We start from the raw sequence: 25,688 nt of genomic DNA, 5'->3' as shown, positions 1-25,688 counted from the left end.
TAGACGTTTCAGAGACTCGCGAGCCTCTCGCGCTGAGAGTGGTTTCTGCGGCTGCGCAGGAGTCTGGCGCGCATGCGCAACCCTTCCAGTGGCGTTGTAGTGTCCGAAGCTTTTTTTTTTTTTAATGTGATCCCGCCCCTCCCCCGCGCCCTGTGACGCACCAGAGACGTAAACTGGGTTTCCTGGACGCACGCCCGTGATTGACTTGGAATGAGGAGAGGGGCGGGGCCTTAGCAGTTGCCCGAGCCGGGTCTGGGAGGAAGGGCGAGGGGGGCGGAGGAGGGGACAAGATAATTCCAGTCTCCAACACCCAGAAGTTGTACTGGTGAACTAACACAGACCTTGAAGACAGATTTACTGGATTGGATCCTCAGCTCCAACACAATCCTTCTATGGCCTTAGGGAAACCATGTAACCGCTTTGTGCTTCAGTTTCCCGATCTGTAAAATGGGTATAATATGGGGATTACATGAGTTAATGTATGCAAAGCACTTAGATCAGTACCTGGCATAGAATTTTGCTTTTTTTTTTTTTTTTTTTTTTTTTTTTTGAGGCAGAGTCTCACTCTGTCGCCGGGGCTGGAGTGCAGTGGCCGGATCTCAGCTCACTGCAAGCTCCGCCTCCCGGGTTTATGCCATTCTCCTGCCTCAGCCTCCCGAGTAGCTGGGACTACAGGCACCCGCCACCTCGCCCGGCTAGTTTTTTGTATTTTTTAGTAGAGACGGGGTTTCACCGTGTTAGCCAGGATGGTCTCGATCTCCTGACCTCGTGATCCGCCCGTCTCGGCCTCCCAAAGTGCTGGGATTACAGGCTTGAGCCACCGCGCCCGGCATAAAGGCTATGTGACATCATCTAATGGCATATAGTCTTACATACTTATATCGAGGCTGCACCTCTTGGGAAGGAGACACAATCTGAGTAATTATCAGAAGCAAAGCAGGCAGATATTTCAAAGTAAAGCTATACACCTTTTCTTGGCCCAGAGAGGGGCCAAAAAAGAAAGTATACTTCGTAGTAAACTACAAAGAAAGTATACTGGACGTTGGAAATGTATTATTTTTCCTCTCAAATACGAAGCTAGATTAGAGTCCATTATAGATATAGTATATGTTATTTTTTTATTTTTGTTTTTGAGACGGAGTTTTACTCTTGTTGCCCAGGCTGGAGTGCAGTGGTGCGATCTCGGCTCACTACAACCTCCGCCTCCTGGGTTCAAGCCATTTTCCTGCCTGAGCCTCCAGAGTAGCTGGGATTACAGGCGTCTACCACCATGCCCAGCTAATTTTTGTATTTTTAGTAGAGACGGGTTTCACTATGTCGGACAGGCTGGTCTATGTTCTTTTTGTTCCTACTTTTGCCATAACAGATCCTGCCCTTATGTCCTGTTGCCTGTAAAACACTGTTGTGAAGCCCAAGAAATCAATTATGTAACAGTGAAGAGAAAAAACGATTAATTGCAGTCACGTTTATTTGCAGTTTCTATACACACTTTCTAGGTAATCAAACTTTTCTGATACATTTTTTTGAGAGGGGTTCACAATGAAACTGTCACCGTTTTTACTAAAAATAAATACAAGACTTAAAGTGTTGCACAGCTCTAAAATATACAAAGGCTTGGATTGAATGTAAACGTTGAAAACATCTTACAAAAGAAACCATCTTTGCAGCAATTTAAAAAGTTCATATTTACAAATATTACAAAAATACAAAATGGATGCAAGTCCATAAACCATTGTCGTTTCGGCCAGCATGAACTGGTTCTAGTACCAAAATAATTACACTGTAACCTTCTTCATAGTTTTAAATCTTTATTACCATCTAGTTCTCTACGTGCCACCACTGCAGCAAATGTACTCACTCACTGACCTTTGGCAAGAGCAAACAGCATGTTTTGTTTGCTACAACTAGTCCATGTCCTCTACTTAGCCAAAAACAAAACAAAATAACAACAACAAAGTAGAATTTTTTAAAAATGAAAAAAAATTCCCCTACACAACATAGATACGTTGTATAAACATAAAAGAACAAAAAATCACATCAGTGCAAACAACAGAAGAAAAGTTCGGATTGATGTTCTTCACAATACCTAACGTGTGTACCCTGCTTCAAGACAGCAGTGATGTTAAAGACAGCCCTAAATCTTGGTCTTGTTTGCTATGTAATCAAGTCATGTAGAATATTCCAGATTATTAAGGAACTTCCTGCTTTTTCTTCTCAGTTTGTAACTCAATACTCTTTTCCACAGTGAATTTTTAAATCCATCTTTATTTGGGTTTTTTTAAATCTATGAAATATAAAATAGAGAAACTCTGCTATAGATTTTTAGAGTAAACAAAATAAGTAAAACTATATTATAAGGGTTAGTTCTGTGATCATTACATATAGAAGGTATCTTATTGCCTCACAATTCAAGTCAATATGTATTTTAAAAAATATATGGTACCATTACTTAAATTAATGTCAATAATAAAAAGGTGACATTTTTATTAAAGCCAATTCATGTGTTTTCTATTCAAGATTTAGAATCACTTTTAAAGCCCACATACCTTTCTTCACGCTTAAAAAACCCCTAACTACACAAAAGCCATACTGCAAACGAACTGCTTTTATGAAATTACAAAAGATCGCCTACTGTGACTGGAAATGATGGTTTCTTACCGCATTTGCCTAAAAATTTTATTTTTAAAACTTTGCAAAGTGTACTTTTCAAATCATGAGACAGATTTATTCATATTCCCATGTGGTGTCAAACCATGCTGGTTTTCTTAATTAATGGGTTCCAATGAGAAATGATGGTCCATTTTATTCAAACCCTAAAACATTTTTCTTTTAAGAAAAAGTATAACACGTTGTAAACGTTCAAACCCTTTACCAGGTAGCTTATCTATCCCCAGTGTGTGTGTGTGCACACACACACTCACACTCGCACACATACACACTCTCTCTGACTCTCCCTCCTCTTATACCCCTCCACCCCCAGCACCCATTTTACATACAAGGATGACAAGAAATTTAGTAACACAGTTTGTTAGTGAAAACAAATAGAAGAAGCCAGACATTTTTTTTCTTTCCAAACAAACAAAACAACAGCAATCAGATTATCTATTCTTAGTCTGTAGCAGTTTAGAAATCATTTCTATTGAAAGACAGTATCTTCTTAGACCAGGCTTCCTCCTTCGTTTTGCATGAATTATTCCGAAACGCAACCCCCCTTCCACACCTCCTACTTTCCCAACTACCACTTGCATAAGCTTAAAGCCAGCAGCTTGTCAATTTCTTGGTAACCTTGGTATGTTCTATCATTCTAATCACATTCTAGTCTTTTATAAGTCAGATCCCTTCTTAATTCTCTCCACGTTCTACCTCTCCCATTCAAAACCTATTCTAGCTGCTTGTATTTCTGACACAAGATTCCAAACATTAGTATCAGTTCATGTTAAAATCAGAAGTGTAAAAACCATTTGCAGATTTTAACTTGTAACTACATTTTTTTTCAGTTTTAAGACAAGAAAATTCAAGTAATTTCAAGTAATTCAGCTTGTTTCCCTGCCTTTATTTTATCAGAGCACCTGCCCTGACATTTCCTCTCCCACCCACCACCCTCCCCTTTTGCCATCAAGCAGACACTATAGTAAAACCAGACAAAAACTCAGTTGTATGTAGTATTGTGAACCAGAGCTGTTCCCCATTCCCAGTTTAACAATGAATATAAATAATGCATATACACATACCTATTTTCCAACTACATTGTTCACAGTGTCATTTCTGTTAATTTTTAGGTAGCATGAATCTCATCAGCACAGAGAGAAAGCTTCACTGAAAACTCATTACAGGTACTTACTGAATAATCAATAGCTCTGTGGCATGCTTAGGTTTCATTTTTGTTAGTTTAAGAATGTGGAGCTAATTTCTAAACTCTTTAAGGAGTTTAACAATTATAGTCATTAGTTATGACTGTTTATGTCCCCAGTAGCCTAATATAAAACATAACCTAAAATTAACTACTGTTTTCCCTACTCATTCTCTTTAAAGCAATCCATTGAAAAAATTAAAATCTAAAGGACACTGTCAGATGCTGTTGTTCAGGGCTTTGTGTTGAGAATGATGACTTCTCTCATTGATTAAAAAAAAAAAATCAAAAGCATGCTTTTCATTCTGTCCAAATTACCACACAACAAATCACAGCCATGGGTTGCTATTAGCTTGTTTGGTGCTGCAATTTGTCACAAAAATGATTAGATCTGAATTCATTATTTTAAATTATTCATATTTCAGTATATGACCTCAAGATTTCCTTTAGTTCACCAGTTTAAAATTCATATTTGAGGTTTACCACTCAGAAATCATATTGGTGGACATTTAAATATGGCATTTGATATGAAAATGGTATTCACAGAATACAGTTATTACATTTTATTTTTGTGTATTCTATAAACAGTTGGTGTGCAGTAGATAATTGACCACATGTCCACTCATCATTGATAAATCTATTTACACATTTTTATCAAAAATATGGTATTTACATATGCGTAGTTCTTTCTTCTAAATTTTGCTTTAGTTTGTTTTAATGTAAAAAAATACCAAACCTCCAGAGTAATTTCATCTTCTTAAAGAATAATGACAGTGAGGGCTTTATTTTCTGAATAGGCAGCTCTGGGAAAACGTTTTCTAGGTGTCATGAAAATTAGACATTTTCGTATCCTCTATTTTTGCAAGGAAGGAGATTGCTTAAATCAAACTATGCTAAAGAAAAACATGAAAGACTGCAGCTACTTAAAACATGGAAACTAATCAAGAATGTCTAAACCACTTTCTGTTTACCCAGCACATACTGTATTTAGAAATTCGTTCATTGCTTAGCAGTGATGCTACCCCATTAAGTTGAGACTTTTTCCAAGTCCTCTATTCTGTTCCTCCATCCTCATGTGAGTAAGGGTTTTGGCCTTTGCCAGGCAGCCTGGTACAGGCACTCTATGTTGAACTCTGGGAGGAACGGTCGTCATGTGGGCTCCCGTCAGAATTTTCCGTCTCTCCCTCGGAGATCGCCTGCATGGGAGTGTTGTACAGCCGGCAGCGGACACTGTAGCGACTGCTGCTGGCTGCAGGAGGGGCCCGAGAACGTCCAACCCTTGCTGATGCTGAGGTGGCAAAGCTCTTCGAGGAAAAGCCTTCTGCATTAACTCGTGGGGAGCATGGAGAGAGTGGGGACAATGCTTCAGTCCCTTGTGACCCCTGATGGGCATCATCAGTGCTCTGAGGGGACTCTGTTGTGAGCTCCCCAGGAGGTTTGGGCAGGATGGGACTCTTCAGGATCTCAGTGGCAGACATGCGGTAACTGGAATCTGAGCGGCTGCCTTTCTTGAGCAGTAGCAGCTTAAACTCTTCATTGGATGTGTTGGACTTTTTGGCATTTCGGTATATGAGACCAGGAGACCTCTGGCTGTTTGGGGTTGTCACATTACTGCTGGGTGAAGTGATGGAACTGGCGCTGCTGCTGCTACTGCCGAGAGGAACTCTCGACTTGCTTCGAACAGACATGTCCCCAGAATCTTTTCTTCCCAGTACTTTCCTCTTGGATCTTTGAGAAAAGGAGAAAATGGGGCAAACATCTCAGTCCACGTTTTTATGAAACTGAATTATTCAGTCGTATTCACACATCTGTTTAAAGTGCATTTTGAGCCTGTCCTATATGATGAGATACTAAGCATTAGGGCTATAGAGATGAAAAATAAGATATGTTCCTTGTCCTTGTAGCACCCACAGTCTGAGAGAAATTCTCTGATAACCAGTGGACACAAATTAGGTCCTAGAGATGATAATTTCAGATAATGGCTAATGTGGAGGCTAGAGGTTCTAGAGGATACTCTGTAAAAGTTTAAGAAACTATACTGCTAACTGCCAGGCGCATTGGCTCACACGTGTAATCCCAGCCCTTTAGTAGGCTGAGATGGGCAGATCACTTGAGGTCAGGAGTTTGAGACCATCCTGGCCAACATGGTGAAACCCCATCTCTACTAAAAATACAAAAATTAGCCGGGCATGGTGGCGCATGCCTGTAATCCCAGCTACTCAGGAAGCTGAGGCAGGAGAATCAAATGGCTCGAACCTGGGAGGCAGAGGTTGCAGTAAACCGAGATCACGCCATTGCACTCCAGCAGCCAGGGCGACAGAGCAAGACTGTCTCAAAAAAAAAAAAAAAAGGAAAGGAAAGGAAAAAGAAACTATACTGCTAACTAAACTACTTCTGCTTCCAGGGAGTGAAAGACTATAACTTTTTCTTATTAACTCTGTCTCTGTAACACAGATGAAATGATCTGATGTCTGGGATTGGCTTCCAGATGATACCAGAGAAAGCAAGTGGATGGAGGTGTGGGTGGGATAGGATTGGCCCTAGTTTGACAGTTGATAATCCTGGGTGATGGTTATGTCAGCAAACATTATACTATTCTACCTTTTAAAATCCCTCCATATAAAAACATAATTAAATGACGTTTTAAGTCAATTCATCTTGGGCTGCAAATATCATTTCCTATAGCTTCCTAAGAGCATCAAGAGCATATTAAGCAGTAAGCCAGCTCTCTGTGGGGAATTGAAATCCCAGACCATCTCTGAAGCTCTTAAAGCTTTGTATACTGTAAGCTCTCAAGAAAACAAAATTCTTTTTTGTAAATAAACAAGTAAATAGATAAATAAGTAAACCCTGCACAAATGCAAGTCTAAGATTACCAAACTAAATACATCTATTGAACCTTGACACCCATCATCATATTATTGATTTTCTTTGGTAAATCAGCAGGCATAAATTTGGTGGATCTTCAGTATGACTCAGTTCATTGATAAGCATTGGCAGCATGCACTTTCATCAACTTAAAGATTCATACGGTAGAGAAAATGTGAGTTTCACAAGTGTAGATCTGCTTGATTTTGGTTCACAGAAACCTCTGTGGTTGATATCTTGTATATGCCAGTGTCTGGCACTCCACTAAGTTAGGGCTTTCAAACTAACATTGGCTTTTAGCAACTACCATATTCTAGACATACAAAAAAAGTTATCATCAGAATCAAATACATGAGCTATAGGCATTCCCATGTGCAATAAGGGAATAGGTCCAGAGGTTTTAACTTACTCAAGACTGCCTAGGAAGTGGCAGAGTTGGGATTCAAACCCAGGTCTTTCTGACCTCACTATTTACATCCTGTCCACTATTCCATACACTAGCATTTGGTCCTTTGGGAGTAACTTTTTAACTTACATAGCTTTTTAACTTACATAGCAGTTTAGCAATTTTTCCTAGGATTGGAGATAAAGTGTGGGGGTGAGGGAAATATAATCAGAACTTAGACTAGGCACAGGGGTAAAGGAAAAGAAACTAATGGTTCTTCACTCTCTGAGTAGAGAAGTATGCCTGCTAAGGTATGCACAGAAGGTGTTTCTGATTGGCTCTGTTTAAAACAATTGTTGAACAGCAGTACTCCTTCTTTATGAGAGAACCACATCAACAGAAAACAGAAATTCCTATTAAAAAGTAGAATTCCGTCCGGGCGCGGTGGCTCAAGCCTGTAATCCCAGCACTTTGGGAGGCCGAGACGGGTGGATCACGAGGTCAGGAGATCGAGACCATCCTGGGTAACACGGTGAAACCCCATCTCTACTAAAAATACAAAAAACTAGCCGGGCGAGGTGGCAGGCGCCTGTAGTCCCAGCTACTCCGGAGGCTGAGGCAGGAGAATGGCATAAACCCGGGAGGCGAAGCTTGCAGTGAGCTGAGATCCGGCCACTGCACTCCAGCCTGGGCGACAGAGCGAGACTCCGTCTCAAAAAAATAAAAAAATAAAAAATAAAAATAAAATAAAATAAAAAGTAGAATTCCAGGAGAAAAAGATTGTAAACTGCTTGCAGTGAATTTGTTTCAAAAATGATAACTTTATGAGGTAGAAAAGACAATCCCCAAGTTGTATCTCTTGAGAGTTTCATCTAGGTTCCCGAGGTCTAAGAAGACAGTCGTGTTTGTGAAAGGAGGAGGCACGGCACATCATGATTGGCTAGCTCAGTTGGATGTAGGTTAGGTGTCCAAGGGCTAGTTCCTGCTCTGTTCTTTGGTCATCAGCTACAAGGAATATTTTTTGCACATATGGACTATGGATCACAAGGGCTCATGGGGGCAGACGAGGAAGTATGCCTTTGCAGCATGGACACAATGCTGTCCTGGAAAAGCAACCCAAAGGACCTGTATTCATGAAATATGGACATTAATTTTGGAGATGAAGGCCAGTACTATTAAAGAAATTTAAGTTCTAAGAAGAAAGAAAAACAGACAGCAAATATTACTTGTTCTGAGTTATAAAATGGACAGGAACATGTATTGTCTTTTCTCAAACTTGAGACTCTGTTTTGTGAATCAACTTTGTGTGTGTGTGTGTGTTTGTGTGTGTTCTCTAAGTTTTATTTTATTGTAAATTGACAAATAATTGTATATAGTTATAGGGTACAATGTGAGTTTTTTATTTTTTATTTCAATAGGTTTTGGGGGAAGAGGTGGTATTTGGTTACATAAATAAGTTCTTCAGTGGTGATTTCTGAGATTTTGGTGTATCCATGGTGAATCAACTTCTGTTTGTCTCTGCTGGAGTATGACTACAGCTTTGATCATATTTTTTAGGTTCAAGAAAATATTTAAAAGTCAGAGATTACACTAGAGTTTGAGCTTTCACTCCAGGTCACTTAACCACAGATTGTTTTCACATAAAAACTTGTTCCAGAATGTCTTTTCCTGGGGAAAAATAAAGCCACTCTTACGAAAGCCTCTCAATAGAGGTCTATCAAACTCTATATAAAGATCGTATTTCCCAACTTGCATTATCAGTCTATCAACTTGATTTGGAAAAATTATTCTTTGCTTGCTTTTGTTTTTGCTGAATGTATTACAATTACGAAAACCTTTTCCGTATTTGCATTTGTGAGAAGTACCTGAAGGGGCAAAACCTTTGTTGTACCTTTTGTTTTGGGGGACCTGGTAATGTTGCCTCACCTGTGAATGACTGCAAATAAATCCTCAGTTGTTCGAGGTTTGTTTGGGGACACGAACACACCCTCTGCTTCAGCTTGGGAGTCTTCACTAAGTGGTGAAATGATGGAGTCATCACTCGGTGATGATTCTTAAAATAAGAACAGAAGAATCTTTAAGAGGAAGTTACCCAGCACACTACTGTACTTCACTGACTCAGGGAACAAACAAACAAACAAACAGAAATTGCCTTGCTGCCATTTTTTAAAAATGAGAGAGATACTTGTCAAAGCTTACTCACCCAGTAACAAAAGATTTTATCTCAATTGTTTTAATAAGTGCAAAGAAAGAGTGGAGAGAAACCAACACCCAGGGCTGTACCGTATTATTGGGAACATAAGAAAAAATTCCAGGAAGTGCCATGAGACACATTTCCTTTATGACAAGTTATCAGTGACTGACCTTTCAATGAAGCCTCATCCACATTTCCTTGGGTCTCCTCTGCTTTGCTGTTATCAGAGGCACTTTTGGCTGAAATACCTGAAGCAATATTTTCCTGCTTGGAACATTTTTCAGGGAATGAATTTACAGGTGTTATCTCTGATTCATAGCTGATAGTACCAGGCACTTTGTCGTGGTGGCGGCTCATAATAAATTGATGCTTAAGTTGATTGCTTACATCTGTTGCTCTAGTTGGTGAGTTTGACTGAGATGTGATCACATCCACAGATTCAGGTTGTGCAACTTCCTCCCCACCTGCAGAGTGTGCCTTCTGTACCTGTTCTAGAGTTTCATCTGGACCAGCTCCATATTGTATTATTTTACCATCCAAATCATTTGGGCGGGCAGCAGAGACCCTTTGAAATCCTTCTGTGGGAAAAGCATAGTTTTTGGATGGTGTGTTTTCTGGAATAGGCTCAGTCTCTGTATGCACTTGGTCTTTTGTGACATTTGAATCTAGAAGACTGCTACCAGCTGAGGTTATAGTTTCTGGATCGCAGCGATTCTTCACATCAAAAGTAGGATTTTTTTCTAAATGTAGTTTATCTGGTCCCATCTCAACTGCAGAAGAGTCTAAAAAGGACAGTATGGTGTCTTCAGTGGAGTACTGACGAGATACTGATTTATTTGCTGTGTGCGGCCTAATCTTACCCGGAGACAAGGCAGCCGTTGGGAGTGTGCTTTCCTCTAAATAAGGGAGATCTGTATTATTTTCTTCTTTTTGCTTAACTTCTTCAGACTTGTTAATGGACCTAAGGTTAACAGATTTCAGGATCGTTGGTGTAATTGCAAGGGACGGTGGAGGATTCGACCTCAGTGTTTCTCCTACTGTGTTCTGCTTATTATGAGTAAAAACATGCAATGGATGACGGTGGTGGAAGGGTTTGTTCAAGACATTGTGAAGAGCACTTAGATCAAGATGGGTAGGAGGTATAATTGGGAGTTCAAGGTCTTTACTCAGTGATATAGTTCCATCTTTTAAAGAGGGTTGCTGTAGTGAGGATTTTCTTTCTGGGACTTTAGGTTTTCTTTTGCTACCTCCGGGAGACAATGGACCTGAAAAGAAAGCTGTAGGGAAAGAGGATGTTGGCGTTTCGGACTGGCTTGAGTAGCCACTTGATGGAGATGCCAAGCCAGCCAGCTTTTCTGGTGAAGCCAGTTTAAACTCATTGTCAACAGAAGGAAGAGATGGGGTAGTGGCTCTTGATTCTGATTGCGATGTTTGGGATTCAGAGCTCTCTGGAGATTTGATGCATTCAATGACTGTGGTACCCGTAGCGGTGCTTGAATTAGATAGAGATCTATAAGGATCATTTGTTTTCAAGTCATTTAGGAGCCAGAGGTCTGCATAGTGCGTGGATTCGGCACCTTCATCTTTGAATGGTGGGATATCCGAAGTGTCTAACTGAGGTTCCTTAATGTCATGTTCACTCTGGTTTATCCAAGAAGGTTCCTGCTTGGTGGGAAGATTGGCATTTTCCATTCGAGAAGGCGTGTTGGCGAAATCAAGAGGCAGCTTCATTTCCCTGGAACTGTGAGGCAGGTGCTGACCACTGCTTATCTTTGGTTCTTTCTTCTCAGAAATATCTGCGTTTCCATCAGACTTCCTCAATGATGAGCTACGTTTAGGTGGGGTCGGCTTTGCCTTTGGTTTCCTGAAAGAGATGCTTGGTCTTCCCTGCCTCTTGTGGTCTAAGTAGTCCTGCCAGGCACAATCTGGAAGACCAGGGGGAGCCCCTACACCCTGGCCATTCTCTGGGCCCAGGGCTGCATAGTGACAGACATAGCTCTTATTGCCTTTGAGACCACAGTCAAAGTGCATGGACGTATAGTATCCTTCCGTGTCTACTGAAAAGTGAGAGCTAGTGTCCGCCTTGTCTGATGGAGACTTTTCCAGAAAGCTGTCATAAGTGGCCACGCTTGTGAAGCTTGGGCAGCCCAGGCTGTCTGCCTTGGGACGCTCAGGACTAAAATCCTGGCGGCAGGAGGCATCATGGTGGTGGTGTAGGTAATTCCACTCACTGTCACTTGTGTTGCTGTTGTTAGGATCATCCAGCAAGTCTACAACAGTGGAGGTAAAGGAGTTTGCCCGATGGCCTCTCACTTTATCCAAGTGGTCATTGTATTGTTCTGTCATGAAAACACTGGCATCCTCATTGGCATGAGGGGCTGTGTTTAGTGACAACTCCGAGTCACAGTGCGAAGAGCCAGTAAGTGGAGGAGAAGCTGCAGGAGGGATGGTTTCTGAGGTTTGCGAGGGGCATGTGGAGCTGCTTCCACTCCAGTTGCCGCTGGATGACTGGTGGTCATCTTTCTGGTCCATGTGGCTGCTAAGGAGGACGCCAGCCGTGGAGATGCAGTGGATGGGGCTCCCAAACGTGTCTGAGTTGGAGGAGATGTCACAGCTGCCGGAGTCAGCAGCCATTCGGGACAGACGTGACCTTCCCCTCTCACTTAATTTGTGCTGGGGGCTGTGGAGATGTTGAGAGCAGGCTAGGCCCAAAGTTGGCTGGTGGTCCTGGGCACTCGGGCTGCTTGGAGCCTCACTGCAATCATTAGGGGTTCTTTCATGGTCACCCACAAAAGACTCTCCCTCTTCATACGCTGAGGGTTTAGCACCAACTTTGGGCTCAGCATCCCCACCTCTATTACCTTCCCGGGGAAGGCTCTGAGATCTTGTGCGGCTGCTCACTGCAGGAGTAAACATGGTGTCACCTTTGTCTGCTAGGGCAGAAATGTTGCCGGCAGAATGAGAAAGGGAAGCTGCAATGCTTTGACCCCTTTGAGCTCTGATTCTCCTTCTGGATGGGGCAGCAATCAGAATATCCTCGGTTTGGCACTCAGAGTCCCTGGTTCCGGATCTCCTATTGACAGTGTTGGAGGGGTCTGGGTTTGTGTGCACAATCACATTCCTTTCCCTGGCCACTGGTGATTCATCAGAATCTAGGGCACATGGAAAACACAGTGAGATATTTTCTATATCAGCAGACCAGCAGACATTCTGAGCTATGTCTGCAGATCTGTGGGCTGGCAGGTTAGAGCTGTTTTTTTTTTTTTTTTTTTTTTCTTTAATAGAAAAAAAAAAAACACATAGAATTAGGAGAGAGTTAAAATGCTTTAGGGTGTATATACATGTCCCCCCATATATGTATATATACATACCAAGAGAAGATATGCTTTTATGTCTTTTGTGAATTTTCCCTCTCTTCACTATCACATAAATTTGCCACAATAAGTGACTACTTTTAAAAACTAAAGTACATTTTATCTTTTTGGCCACTATTCATTTTTATTTTGTAATATAAACATGATGAAATAAAAATCATAGCTCTCATTATTAGAAATAAAAATCTTATTTACAAGAGATGCTACCCTAATAATTTTTAAAACCTCATAGGCAGAGATATTTTAAATGCACTAAACAGAAAAATTGTCACCAAAGATATCATATTATCAATATTCAATATTTCATTGCATATGCCTGAAATTTACCTTTTAAAATAATTAATGACATGAAAGTATATCTCTCTTAAATTAAGTTACCATTTTCCAAAAAGAAAACTTTCATTGACTCCTGCTACTTTTTATTCACAATTTCCACCTTAATAAAACTTTCAAAAATCAGCTAAGTATTACATTTCAGCCGTAAGACCTGAATGTATATGCCTAAATCTATAAGGTCAAACCTTCACAGTCAAGAACAGAGAGTTAAAAAGTAATACCACCTGGCTTGCTGAATACAGAACAAATAACACCATTTTAAAACCTCTACAAGTTAAAATGTTTAATCATTTTTCTGTTTCATCTATTTCTTCTATTTAATCTCCCTGTCATCTGTACTAGGCGGAGGAATGTTAACCACTGACATTTTTTGATATCACACCTATTTCTTGTTGAACTCTTCTGGGAATACCCGAGATGGTTTTCCTCCTCCTCAATTTTCGTCTCCGCTGTAGTACCGATTGTGAATGAACCAGAGAGCAGCGTATACTAGCGTCTCTGTCAAAGCCAACTCCTGCAACCCACAAATAGGTCTCATTAGCTTTAGAAATGGCAAACAAATTTTCATTTACTTGGAACACAGTGATATTAATTGACAGGAAGTAAGGAAAGACTTTGGGTTAAGCCTGTGAATGAATATAAGGGAGCTGTTATTCAGCTCTTATTTAAATTATGCTGCAGTACATTAAGCTTTACTTCTAAATGCAGCTCTCCACAACAGCTTGCACTGCCAACTAAAACAAGCAAAGAAGAAAAATCAAAAGAAAGAGAAGAGAAAAAGACATCCAAAAAATCCCTCTCACACAGAAATGGCTTCTTAAGGATTTACAACCTTTAGTTACTACTATTTACTGATCTATTTCTGGGCTCTTTGAAGCTGATACCTTTGCATAGGAAATCAGCAACCAGGATGTTAACCTGAATTAGCTCAGCTAACATATCCTGACCCATTTCTTCATTAAAAGCCATCTTTGTGAGGTTTTGTTCCCTCCATCTCTTATGGTCCAAACCTTCTCTCGTTCCCCACGCGTGCGCGTGCGCGCACGCACACACACACACACACACACACACACACACACCTCTTGCTGTGAAGAAACTCAACAGTCTAAGGATTTGTTTTTATAAATCATCACCCATCTATCTACTTTCTTCTGTTTACTAAACTCAGTGCTTTGTGGTTTAGCATGAGATGTCTTTTCAATACAAAATAAACATACAAGGCAGTCCCCAGTTCTGCACTTAAATGGATCCACTTTCTATACCAACTGTAAAGCTGGAATTCCCAGTCTTTATGCCATAGGTTTGTTTTTGTAAACACAGAGGGCAAACCATGGTGCTTGTTAGTTTCTCTCTCCATAATCACATTATCAGCATTACATGCAGTCCCATCACAACTAGAATGATGAGAGGGGAGGTGAGGAACTCAAACTCTTGACTGCACCATGGGTTTTTCAGAGTAAACTTTGCCTCAGAAAGCCACGATGCCATGCTTTGGAATTTGGTCACCTCATCATTTATCCTGATTGTTAAGCATGGCGCTGGGTGGTATGTCAAGTCTTGGTTCAGCTGTATAATGAAAGAGTTGAGTTCTGTTTAACATCACAGTGCCAACAGTTTCTAGAACTCACTTTGAAAAATCTGTATGAGATATCATATGATGAATAATTACAACATTATTGGAGAATTCTTACTAATGGCATCTTTCTTAGTTCCAACCCAAAATTAAAATCCTTCATTCTGATCTTAGTAATTGTAGAATGCATTATATATAGACTCAGACATTTTGTGTTATGTGGACATCATTAACAATGTTCTCATTAAAGCTCTCGAAATCAACATCTGATATACGTTTTAATCAGAGAGTTCCTGAAATAAAGCAGAAGGAAAAAGTGTCCCTTTCCCTCAATCATAAAATAATGGCCCATAATCATAGCACTAAATTTGAAAACGAGATTTTACTTACAGTGCCATGAAAAAAGCACGTGCTGCTAATAATCAGAGGTTTCCAGAACTGAAAATTAGCTTAAGAGGGTGCCAAAATGATCCATTTTGACAGCTGAACTCCTCTAATACATCCCATTTAGATTGTGGAGATCAGATAGGGGCACATCTTTAGAATAATTTATCTTACAAGTTTAATAGGTCATCAGGAAAATTAACTCCCAACTCACCACAGGCCCATGAACTAGGACTCCTTTTTCTCTGGAAAAAAATAATATCTGTCCCAGATGTCTGGTCCATTTGCTTCCCCACTTTATTTGAGAGAAATCTGAGTGGGGTTAATAATAGCTGTGTGCAACGTGCATCTCAAGTGACATGCAATATTTAGTCACATAGTACCAATATGCAAATCAGTCATAACATGGCTGTTTTGAAATTTTCAATATACAAATAAGTTAAAATGTAACTATTAGAGATGTAAGAAAGCCCAATGGATAGACCATTTAATTTATGTCTTTGAAAGTTAGAATATTTTATAACATGATTTTACTTACAACTAAGTTTACCAGATCCAATTGTGGAATTTACAACTGCTGCCAATAAATTTTTCAGAAAGGTCTGGCTGTGCTTCCATTCTATCTAGACTAATATTCACACTCTCAGTACACAGGAGGAGGAAAAAAAGAGAGTGAAAGGAAGACAGCCTTGCTGGTTTTAAAATAGAATTCAGCCTTCATCTATGTATCCATATATTTTTAGGTCAAAAATCCCCCAAATCAATACAGAAGTCTTAACAGTCTTTAAAAAAAAGCCTACCTTCATCCAAGGAAGCATGAAAACAGATTTTCTAGTTGGCCTACAGGACCATTACTTGCAGTTTGAGAAGCCTGGGTTTGCTGTTTTCTTTCTTGCAGTGCCACACATCATTATCATATGATTAATCACTGCCGCCTTCTCCATTATTTCAGTCAGCTATGGCCAAAGAGCTATTTGGTGATTTTTTTCAAAAAGAAACTGTCCATAATTTACATAACAAGTGGCCCAGCAGAAAACATGTAAATTGATGTTCAAAACCTGACAAAAGCATATCGAACATCCTCTGGGTTTGTATTTGATGAAAAAGGCATTACTTGTTTACAAAATGGTATTCTTAGCAGCACAGATTTTGAACATATTTAATACACAGAATATTCTGACCCATCTGCCCCTAAGAAAAAGCCAGAACGATACCAGTGACATTGATGGGAATAATGCAAGAAGAAATCACTTGGGCATCTTGTTTCATCTTCTCCTCTGGCGTCGGGAGAGGTAGTGCTTTGCTCCAGTTGGTCTGCTTGTCCAGTGTAGAAGGGATATTGTGTATTGGGTTTTTCGGCCTCTGCCCTAACATGACATCTGTATCTTCATCCTCTGGGGGATGGGACTGCAAACAAAGTACAATCAGGTTCAGCCATCATAGATTATACATAAGCACACATATAAGGAATTTCCTAGTTTAGAGAAGAAAAAATGAGGTCAGAAATAGGCCCTTAGGACAAAGGAAGAATTCCTAGAAATAGTTAGTAAGCACAACTAATTGCAAATATTATTTCAACAGTCAAGCAACACAAAAGGAAAGAAATGGGCTAAATAAACATGCTTCTCAGGTTAAATGGAATTAACAGGAGAGACAAGGTAGCCAGAAATCTGCAAACTTTACACCAAAGAAAACTGAGTCTCTACTCCAATGAAAGATCAACTTTTAAGCTATCTCACCATAAATTTCTATCAAAAGTTTTGAGATCTCTAGATGACTAGGATCAAAGGAAGAAGATGAGTTAGACGCCTGTGAAAAGGTTCAGAAAACCTGGAGTCGGGAGACATTCCAGAACACATCACCTGAAGGACAAGCCAACCTAATCTGAGAAGCCGCATTAAAACATGAGGAGTTCATTTCATTGCAGGACTACGGCATTTTTAAATAACATTTAGAAAATTCAGTTTCATGAACACTGTATGCACGTGGAAAAGCAAAAGTGAAGAATTTCCCCCCACCAACGATAGTGGAAAATACACATCCTGTTACTGGGGAGAAATATTCCAGTGAGTTTATTTTTCAAATTAGGAAAGGTAAAACAGTCCTAGTTTATTTTCTTTTCAGCTTTGTGGTGCGAGACTTTTCCTCCAGCTGTGTAATTAGGGGCTTTGATTTCTACATGACACTGGGAAATTCTCCATCCAAACCTTTGATAAATATCAATATTGTCTAACTTTTATTTCAGGGTTGGGCTCCTAGGCCAGATCATTTAAAAAGCTCTATCCCAGTTTTGATTTCAGGGTTGGGTTTCTAAACTAGATGATTAAAAGACTCAGTTTTCACCACTCAACCTAGTTTTATTTTTTACACAATTTGGAGGAAGGTGGGTATCTGTATAAAATAAATATCTTTTGCTCTTATCCCAGTAAGACTTTAATAATATTCTGCCCTAAAATTAGGATCACCAAAAAAATTTTTCCCATCTTTACATGTGGAAGTATCATGCCCTGTTGACTCAGAGGATTTCACCTATTGTCAAACGAACTGTTCTCAAGTCCCCTTAAAGAGCTGATTCCAGAGCCACTTGTCTAAACTCACCCCCGGCATTTACTTACCTTGTCAGAGGTTTCTGCAAATCCCCCAACACACCCAACAGGATATGACTCCCCCCTTGGGAAAAATGTGTTCGTCATGAACGTTTTAGTAAAATATTGCAACCTTCTTTCTCTCTTCAGCTTTTGTGCAGATTCCCAGCGAAGCGAATAGCTCAAATAAAGTTCGAGAACAAAAGACTTTGTTTCCTAGGTAACTTCCAAAAAGAAAATAAGTTTGGTGCATGCAGAGAGAGAGAGAGAGAGAGAAACTGATTGAGAGAGAGAGAGAGAGAGAGAGACAAAGAGAGAGAATGAGCACTAGAGGAAAACCCCCACCACCAGAGGCTTCATTTTGTAGGCGATTCCTTCCTTGAATAACAATGGACTGCAAAGTGTCGAAAGGATAGTGACCTGACTACAGGCTCTGACCAGCAGCCAAAAGCACTTTTTATTTAATGGTGACAGTACGATCGGCTGCCAGAGAATCCGTTTGTCTTGTTCTCCTTTTTTGATTTGAGAAGCTGAACATTTACCGTTCTGATAAATTTAATATAGGACAAGTTTCCTCTGCCGGACTACAAAGTCCAAGAGTAGTGTTAGGTGATGCAGTTTGCAGAGTGGGGGCCAGTGAATGGGGGAAAAAGGCAAATGGCATGACTGTCTAAGTTATATTACATTTAATTCAACTTAGGAAAATACCACCTTTTAAATTGATTTTAAAGAAAAACCGTTAGTTAGAAACAAGAAAGTTTTCCATAAAGTTAAAAGAGGGAACAAGGAACAGTGTCTGGACAGAGTGGGGTAGGGCCGTGAAGGAATGTTCTCAGAACCAATACCTTTCTACTCCATGGGGTCATGTGGCAACACTCAGTGGGGGAGGGCGAACGGGTGCTGTTAAACTATGAACATGAAATGCAAAAAAAGAAAAAATTAAAAACGTGCACACAACACACAGTGTATACTGGTTAGGCCAAATCTATGATATTAATGAAAGAATATACTGGGATAACTTTCTTCCTTCCTTCCCTCCTTCCTCCCTCCTTCCTTCCCTCCCTCCTTCCTTCCCTCCCTCCTTCCTCCTTCCTTCCCTTCCCTCCTTCCTTCCCTCCCTCCTTCCTTCCCTCCCTCCTTCCTCCTTCCTTCCCTTCCCTCCTTCCTTCCTTCCCTCCTTCCTTCCTTCCTTCCCTCCTTCCTCCCTCCTTCCTTCCTTCCCTCCTTCCTCCCTCCTTCCTTCCTTCCTTCCTCCCTCCTTCCTTCCTTCCTTCCTCCCTCCTTCCTTCCTTCCCTCCTTCCTCCCTCCTTCCTTCCTTCCCTCCTTCCTCCCTCCTTCCTTCCTTCCCTCCTTCCTCCCTCCTTCCTTCCTTCCCTCCTTCCTCCCTCCTTCTTCCTTCCCTCCTTCCCCCTCCTTCCTTCCTCCCTTCCTTCCTCCCTCCTTCTTCCTTCCTCGCTTCCTTCCTTCCCTCCTTCCTCCCTCCTTCCTCCTCCCTCCTTCCTTTCCTCCCCTCCTTCCCTCCCCCTTCCCTCCTCCTTCCTTTCCTCCCTCCTTCCTTCCTTCCCTCCTTCCTTTCCTCCTCCTTCCTTCCTTTCCCTCCTTCCTCCCTCCTTCCTTCCTTCCCTCCTTCCTCCCTCCTTCCTTCCCTCCCTCCTTCCTCCCTCCTTCCTTCCTTCCTCCTTCCTCCCTCCTTCCTTCCTTCCCTCCTTCCTTCCTTCCCTCCTTCCTCCCTCCTTCCTTCCCTCCCTCCTTCCTTTCCTCCCTCCTTCCTTCCTTCCCTCCTTCCTTTCCTCCCTCCTTCCTTCCTTCTCCTTATTATTCCTTCCTTCCTTCCTTCCTCCCTTCCCTCCTTCCTTCCCTCTTTCCTTTTCTTCCCTCCTTCCTCCTTCCTTCCCTTCCTCCCTCCTTCTTTCCTTTTTTCTTCTTTCCTTTCTTCTTCCCTTCCTCTTCCCTTCTTCCTTCCCTTTCTTCCCTCCTTTATTCCTTCCCTCCTTCCTTTCTTCCCTCCTTTATTCCTTCCCTCCTTCCTTTCTTCCCTCCTTTATTCCTTCCCTCCTTCCTTTCTTCCTTCCTTCCTCTTCCTTCCTTACTTCCTTCCTCCTTCCTTCCTCTTTCCTTTTCTTCTTTCCCTTCCTCCTTCCTTCCTTCTTCCTTCCTCCTTCCCTCCCTCCTTCCTTCCTTCTTCCTTTTCTTCTTCCCTCCCTCCGTCCTTCCTTCTTCCTTCCTCCTTCCCTCCCTCCTTCCTTCTTCCTCTTCTCCTCCCTCCTTCCTTCCTTCGCTTCCTTCCTCCTCCTCCTCCTCCTCCTTCCTCTCCTTCCTACTCCTTCCCTCCCTCCTTCCTTCCTTCCTCCTTCCCTCCCTTCTTCCTTCCTCCTTCCCTCCCTCCTTCCTTCCTTCTTCCTTCCTCCTTCCCTCCCTCCTTCCTTCTTCCTTCCCTCCTTCCCTTCCTTTTTTACTTTCCTCCCTCCTTTTCTTCCTTCCTACTTCCTTTCCTTCCTTCTTCCTTCCTTCCTTTCTAATTTCTTACTTCCTTCTTTCTTTCCTTCCTCCCTCCCTCCCTTTCTTCTTTCCCTCTTTCCTCCTTTCTTCCCTCCTTCCTCCTTCCCCCCCTTCCTTCCTTCCCTCCCTTCCTTCCTTTCTTCCTTCCCTCCTTGCTTTGTTTTTCCTTCCCTCCCTTCCTTCCCTTCTTCCTTCCTTTTTCCTTCCCTCCCTTCCTTCCTTTCTTCCTTCCCTCCTTCCTTCATTTTTCCTTCCCTCCCTTCCTTCCCTTCTTCCTTCCTTTTTCCTTCCCTCCCTTCCTTCCTTTCTTCCTTCTCTTCCTTCCTTTTTCCTTCCCTTCCTTCTCTTCCTTCCTTTTTCCTTCCCTTCCTTTCTCCTTCCCTTCCTTCTTTCCTTCCTTCCCTCCCTCCCACCCCCCTCCCTCCCTCCTTCCCTTCCTTCGTATCTTTATTTTTTCAGAGGTAGCATAAATAGTGGTTAAGACCACAGACTCTGAAGCTAGACTGTCTGAATTCAAATCCTGCCTCCACCACTTATTTTCTGTGTGGCCAGGGGCAATTCCTCAACCTCTCTAAGGTCAGTTTCCTCATCTGTAGTAATATAGAGAAATAATAGAATTTTCCCTCCAGTGCTGTTTTGAGGATTAAATGAGTAAAGTATATGTAATATACTTAGAAGAATCCTGGCACTTAATAAGTTCTATACATTAGTGCCAGGTACTACTACAACAATTATTATTATTAATGTACTTACCTTGTAGCTGTGAAATACCTGTGAAAATGTCTTTGCAAACTGTAACTTTGTTATCTTTTAGATTCCAACACCACTTGCTAATTTGGAGAAGATTGAATTATTTGCTTTCGTTGGAGTGATTTTATTTTCCTGTGAACTACTTGAAAGAAAATTCTCTATGTGTAATTTCCTTCTCTAGACTGCTCAAAATTTACTTCTTTCTCCTATTCATAGACCACATTTGCCGACAGGGCCAGTTTCATGAGTGTGTGATCTGTGTAGCATTCCCATAGGGCCCTGCACTCAGAAGGCCCCCATACTTGGTTTCAGGTTGTGCTGTCACTGTTTCGAAATTCTTGAGTAAAGGATTCTTCATTTTCATTTTGCACTGGACCCCACAAATGATATAGCCAGTCTTATTTGGAGAATAATCTGGTAACCAGAATCCCCTCCTCAGGATCTACTGAGAAGGCCATTGAAACTTTTAAAACTCTAAGCCATATCAGCTTTAGATTCAGCTGGGCCTCTATTATAGCACTTATCTTACAGCATGGCTTTAATGGAACAGGAATTGGCCCAGGATGTATCTATTTCATTTGTTAGATTGTGAATTCCTGGAGGTCAGGGGCCACATTTGATTTGCCTTTCAGGCTTCCATGATCCATCACTGTAAGAACCCATTAAAATATTTGTGCACCCGAATGATATCATCTCTGTGTGTTTTAGCAGTGATGGGAACCCCAAAGAAAGTAAGGGGCAGCCAGGCACAGTGGCCTATGCCTGTAATCCCAGCACTTTGGGAGCCCAAGGCAGGCAGATCACTTGAGGTCAGGAGTTCGAGACCAGCCTGGCCAATATGGTGGAAACTCATCTCTACTAAAAATACAAAATTAGCTGGGCATGGTGGCGCATGCCTGTAATCCCAGCTACTCGGGAGGCTGAAGCAGGAGAATTGCTTGAACCTGGGAGGCAGAGGTTGCAGTGAGCCGAGATTGCACCACTGCACTCCAACCTGGGTGACAGAGCAAGACTCTGTCTCAGAGCCGGGGGGCGGGGGCGGGGGCGGGGGCGGGGGTGGGGGAGAAGTAAGGGGAATGCTGAAGATCTTAGGAGGAAGCAAATTCCTCACAATCCAAGGGACTTATCATCTTTATGCAAACAGGTGGAAACAAGTAGAGGAAACTGCCAGTGATACTTGCTTCCTCTGATGCTGGGCCTCGTTATTCTTAAGCCCATGGCAGACATGCGTTTTTGTGGGGAAAGCTTGATTTCTAATTCTGTTCTATTTTTCTAAATTTTAACTGAAAGAGTTGCTCATTAATGTTCAAAGCAAAGCAAATGTCTCCTCCTCAGGCCCAGTTAACTTTGATCTAGATCTTATTTAAGACTAACGATTCTGTAGGGTCTATGGCTCCCTTGCTGAAAGTGACCATTTTGACAGATGTGGTATATGTGGTCCGAGTTCAGACACTAACCTGGTTCTTTCCTAAAAATCAGCCACAGACAATGATGTGGAAGTCTCAAGTAAGAAACCAGGGTGTGTAAATGAGAGAGAAAGCTCATGTAAGTAGGAAAAAAGGGAGCCTGATAACAAAGCCTACATGGGAAAGGAACCTACTTCAAAGAAACCAAAAGCTTTGGTGTCTCATGAAAGTATTTTCAAAAAATTTCACAGTCAGATACTGCAGGTCAGTAAACATATTAATGATATTAATGTTAATATATACATTAGGGTAGTTTGTCTTAAATCTCCTAAGTCAGCTCTCTTGTTGAAGAGTGAGGGGTGAGGAGTGGAATTCGTTTTTCATCTGTTTGAGAAATCCACCAACCCCATTAAATAAGCGTGAGGTCATACCTGACAATGACTAAGGATGACAAGTCCAGAGAAAGCACAAACTTTTCAGTTGTGGTCGTTGTGATGGAGAGTTAAGGTCTCCTTGGGTTACACTCCATAGCAGATTTCTCCTCAGCTAATTGGTCTCTCCACTATTTTGATAGTAGCTCCAACCTCCAGCTTGTGAGGGTTGAAACTAGGTACTCTGGAGCTTGGATGTGGAAGGATTGTGTTCTTCGGTTCCTCTACTTAGACACAAGCTCTAGAGTCCCTGCAGATGGTCTGCAGATTCAGAGTATTTAAGTTTATAATATTAAAATGAGCTATGAGTATATAAATATACAGTTATATTTCTGACATTAATTAGTAACTGCCTTAGTCTGGTATTTTAGAGGGCCCTCCACATAGAGGGGAACAACACATACTGGGTTCTATTGGAGGGTAGAGAGGGGAAGAGGGAGAAGATTAGGAAGAATAATTAATGGGTACTAGACTTCATACCGGGGTGACAAAATAATCTGTACAACAAACCCACATGACACAGTTTACCCATATAACAAACCTGCACATGTAACCCTGACCTTAAAATAAAAGTTAAATAAAATTTAAAAACAACTAAAAGTAGAACTATCATTTGATCTAGCATCCCACTACCAGGTATCTACCCAAAGGAAACAAAGTCGTATATGAAAAAGACACTTGCACATGCATGCTTATAGCAGCACAATTTGCAATTGCAAAAATATGGAACCAACCTAAATGCTCATCAACCAACGAGTGGATAAAGAAAATGTGTTAAATATATACCATGGACTACTACTCAGCCATTAAACGGAATGAAATAATGTCCTTTGCAGCAACTTGGATGGAACTGGAGGTCATTATTCTAAGTGAAGTAACTCAGGAATGGAAAACCAAACACCATATGTTCTAACTTATAAGTGGGAGCTAAGCTATGAAGACGCAAGGACATACAGAGTGATATCATGGACTTTGGGGACTCGGGGCAGGGGAATTTGGGAGCAGGGTGAGGGATAAAAGACTATATATTGGGTAACAGTGTACACTGCTCAGTTGAATGGGTGCACTAAAATTTCATAATTCACCACTGAAGAACTCACTCATGTAATCAAAAACCACCTGTACCTAAAAACTATTGAAACATTTTTTTAAAAACCTTAAAAATAAAATAAAGCATCCTCTTTCCTGGATGTTTAGTCAAAAGAAGTAAGATTGTTCTGAATATTTCTGACTACATTGTTTATATGATGAATGCAATAATCAGTTCATAGTATATATATTTTTTCTAAATTATCTAAGAAATACAACTGCAAGAGAACTGCTACCTCAGGTCATCTCTGCATGGCTCAGCCTGCCACGCCTTAATGGGTGCTGATGGATAAGGTTAGGGAAAGCTGGATGCTGATCAAACTTATATGAACCAAATTATTCTTCCACAACTGTTTAAATGAATCCCGTTGCTTATTCAGAGAAAGACTAACCATTTCTTGTTCATAACTCTATTTTTCTGCCTCAATAGTGCTCAATAAATATGTGTTGTACAGCTAACATGCTCACATGCCTGGCATAAGCAAACAAAAATTCTCTTCTAGAGAAATAACATCAAATTATTTCCACCCACATATAATTTTTCAGTACAACATCCAGTACAAAGTCAAAGACAGCAAAGCACAGGAGGAGATAAGACAGCATGAGCAGGAAACATCCAAAACAACAGGTAATGGAAGCAGATCCACAGGGGACTCCTGATTGTGGAATCATCACTCAGTACAAGAGTGGCAGTGAACAACTTTGGTTTCCCCAGAATAAGTGTGGTAGGAGAAGTGTTAGGCATTCATTCATTCAATTATTCATTCGTTCGTTCAAGATCATTTATTTGATGTGGATCAAAATTGGCCCCAGCGGAAACAAACTGTCAGGTTAAAAATAATTTCTCCCTCATGGGTATATGTATATTCACTGTACAAGTCTTTCAACTTCTCTGTACATTTGAGATTTTTCATAATAAACCGTTGAAGAAAAATGCAAAAAAAAAAAAAAAAAAAAAAAAAAAAAAAAGAGTGATTTCCTCCTCTTTTTCCAGACTCCTATTCTGGCCCTTCTACCACTGATTTTGAGAAGCCTCAGACTCCAACTTGCAGCATTTTAGAATCAGCAACTACCAGCCATGCCCATCTTGTCCCTGACAAAAGATGATTCTTTTGATGCCTTCACTCTATCTCTATCCCTGCTGGCCTCATCAGCCATATCCTCAAATCCTTTTCCTAGCTTCCCATGAGTTGCTTCAACAAAAGCCAGAATTATACTTATGACCAGCGTTCAGAATGCAAAATAACAAACATTATGCTCAAAAGCAGCCAAATAAATGTCTTTGGTGTATATAATGAAGGAAGATGTTTCAAACCCCAGTCTTTCTTGAGGTATGTGTGTGAGAAAAGTTCATTTCTCCCCTTTTATGGCTATGAACAAGCACTTCCCCAAAGGTTTCAAGATGATCCCCAATCTTTCTCTTACTACCAAAAGAAAAATAATCCCTCCACTCCATATTTTACTTTCTTTTGGGTTTTATTTTATATGCTGATGGGGGCTTATTTTCCTTCGAAACTTTCCAAAAGACATCTGTTAAAATGCTGTGGGTATTCCAGCAGGAAATGTTTTGAAAAATTGGCTTTGGTTTGTGATCTAACTGATACCACATGGCACTTATAGCAGTTGACTTTCAGAGCTGATTTATTGCTATCATGCTGTCTTAAACATGAAAAATATTTACTGGAGGCTGGATGCTGTGTTACATTTGAAAACAAGAATGAGACCTTACTGCAAAGATGTCCATTGCAAACCACACTGGGTTTCTAGTGAGACGATATGGGCTTTTATTTTCACTCGACCATGGGGCTTGTTTGTCCTTAAACCAAATCCTTGCATTTTTGCACATACTATGTCCTATTGGCCTCAGCTTTTCCTGCGCAGGAGTGTTTGTGGATGTGTCGTACATAAATATGAACTGCTTTGATCTTTTGCAAAGGCTTCAAGAAGTCTGACAATGCCTTCT

The 25,688-nt window shown here is 41.0% G+C and overlaps 1 protein-coding gene across 2 annotated transcripts in view; it reads right to left on the bottom strand.

The window, feature by feature from the left end:
- Positions 1 to 1,450: 1,450 nt before the first annotated feature.
- The window catches only part of NHS (NHS actin remodeling regulator), a 366,539-nt gene continuing 342,301 nt past the window's right edge, over positions 1,451 to 25,688 (bottom strand). The window contains exons 4-9 of one of the 2 annotated variants that reach the window (XM_030934711.1): positions 18,395 to 18,457; positions 16,179 to 16,371; positions 13,390 to 13,521; positions 9,468 to 12,449; positions 9,030 to 9,156; positions 1,451 to 5,578 (exon numbers count right to left, since the gene is read on the bottom strand). In XM_030934711.1, coding sequence (XP_030790571.1) covers positions 4,972 to 5,578; positions 9,030 to 9,156; positions 9,468 to 12,449; positions 13,390 to 13,521; positions 16,179 to 16,371; positions 18,395 to 18,457 — 4,104 coding nt within the window. In that variant the 3' untranslated portion in view covers positions 1,451 to 4,971. The remainder of the gene's footprint in view (positions 5,579 to 9,029; positions 9,157 to 9,467; positions 12,450 to 13,389; positions 13,522 to 16,178; positions 16,372 to 18,394; positions 18,458 to 25,688) is intronic. The other variant, XM_030934712.1, reaches the window with a different exon arrangement.

The sequence above is a fragment of the Rhinopithecus roxellana genome, chromosome 7, assembly GCF_007565055.1.
Source record: "Rhinopithecus roxellana isolate Shanxi Qingling chromosome 7, ASM756505v1, whole genome shotgun sequence".
Classification (NCBI taxonomy): domain Eukaryota; kingdom Metazoa; phylum Chordata; class Mammalia; order Primates; family Cercopithecidae; genus Rhinopithecus; species Rhinopithecus roxellana.
The sequence above is the reverse complement of the archived record's forward strand: the minus strand, read 5'-3'. Positions and strand labels throughout refer to the sequence as shown.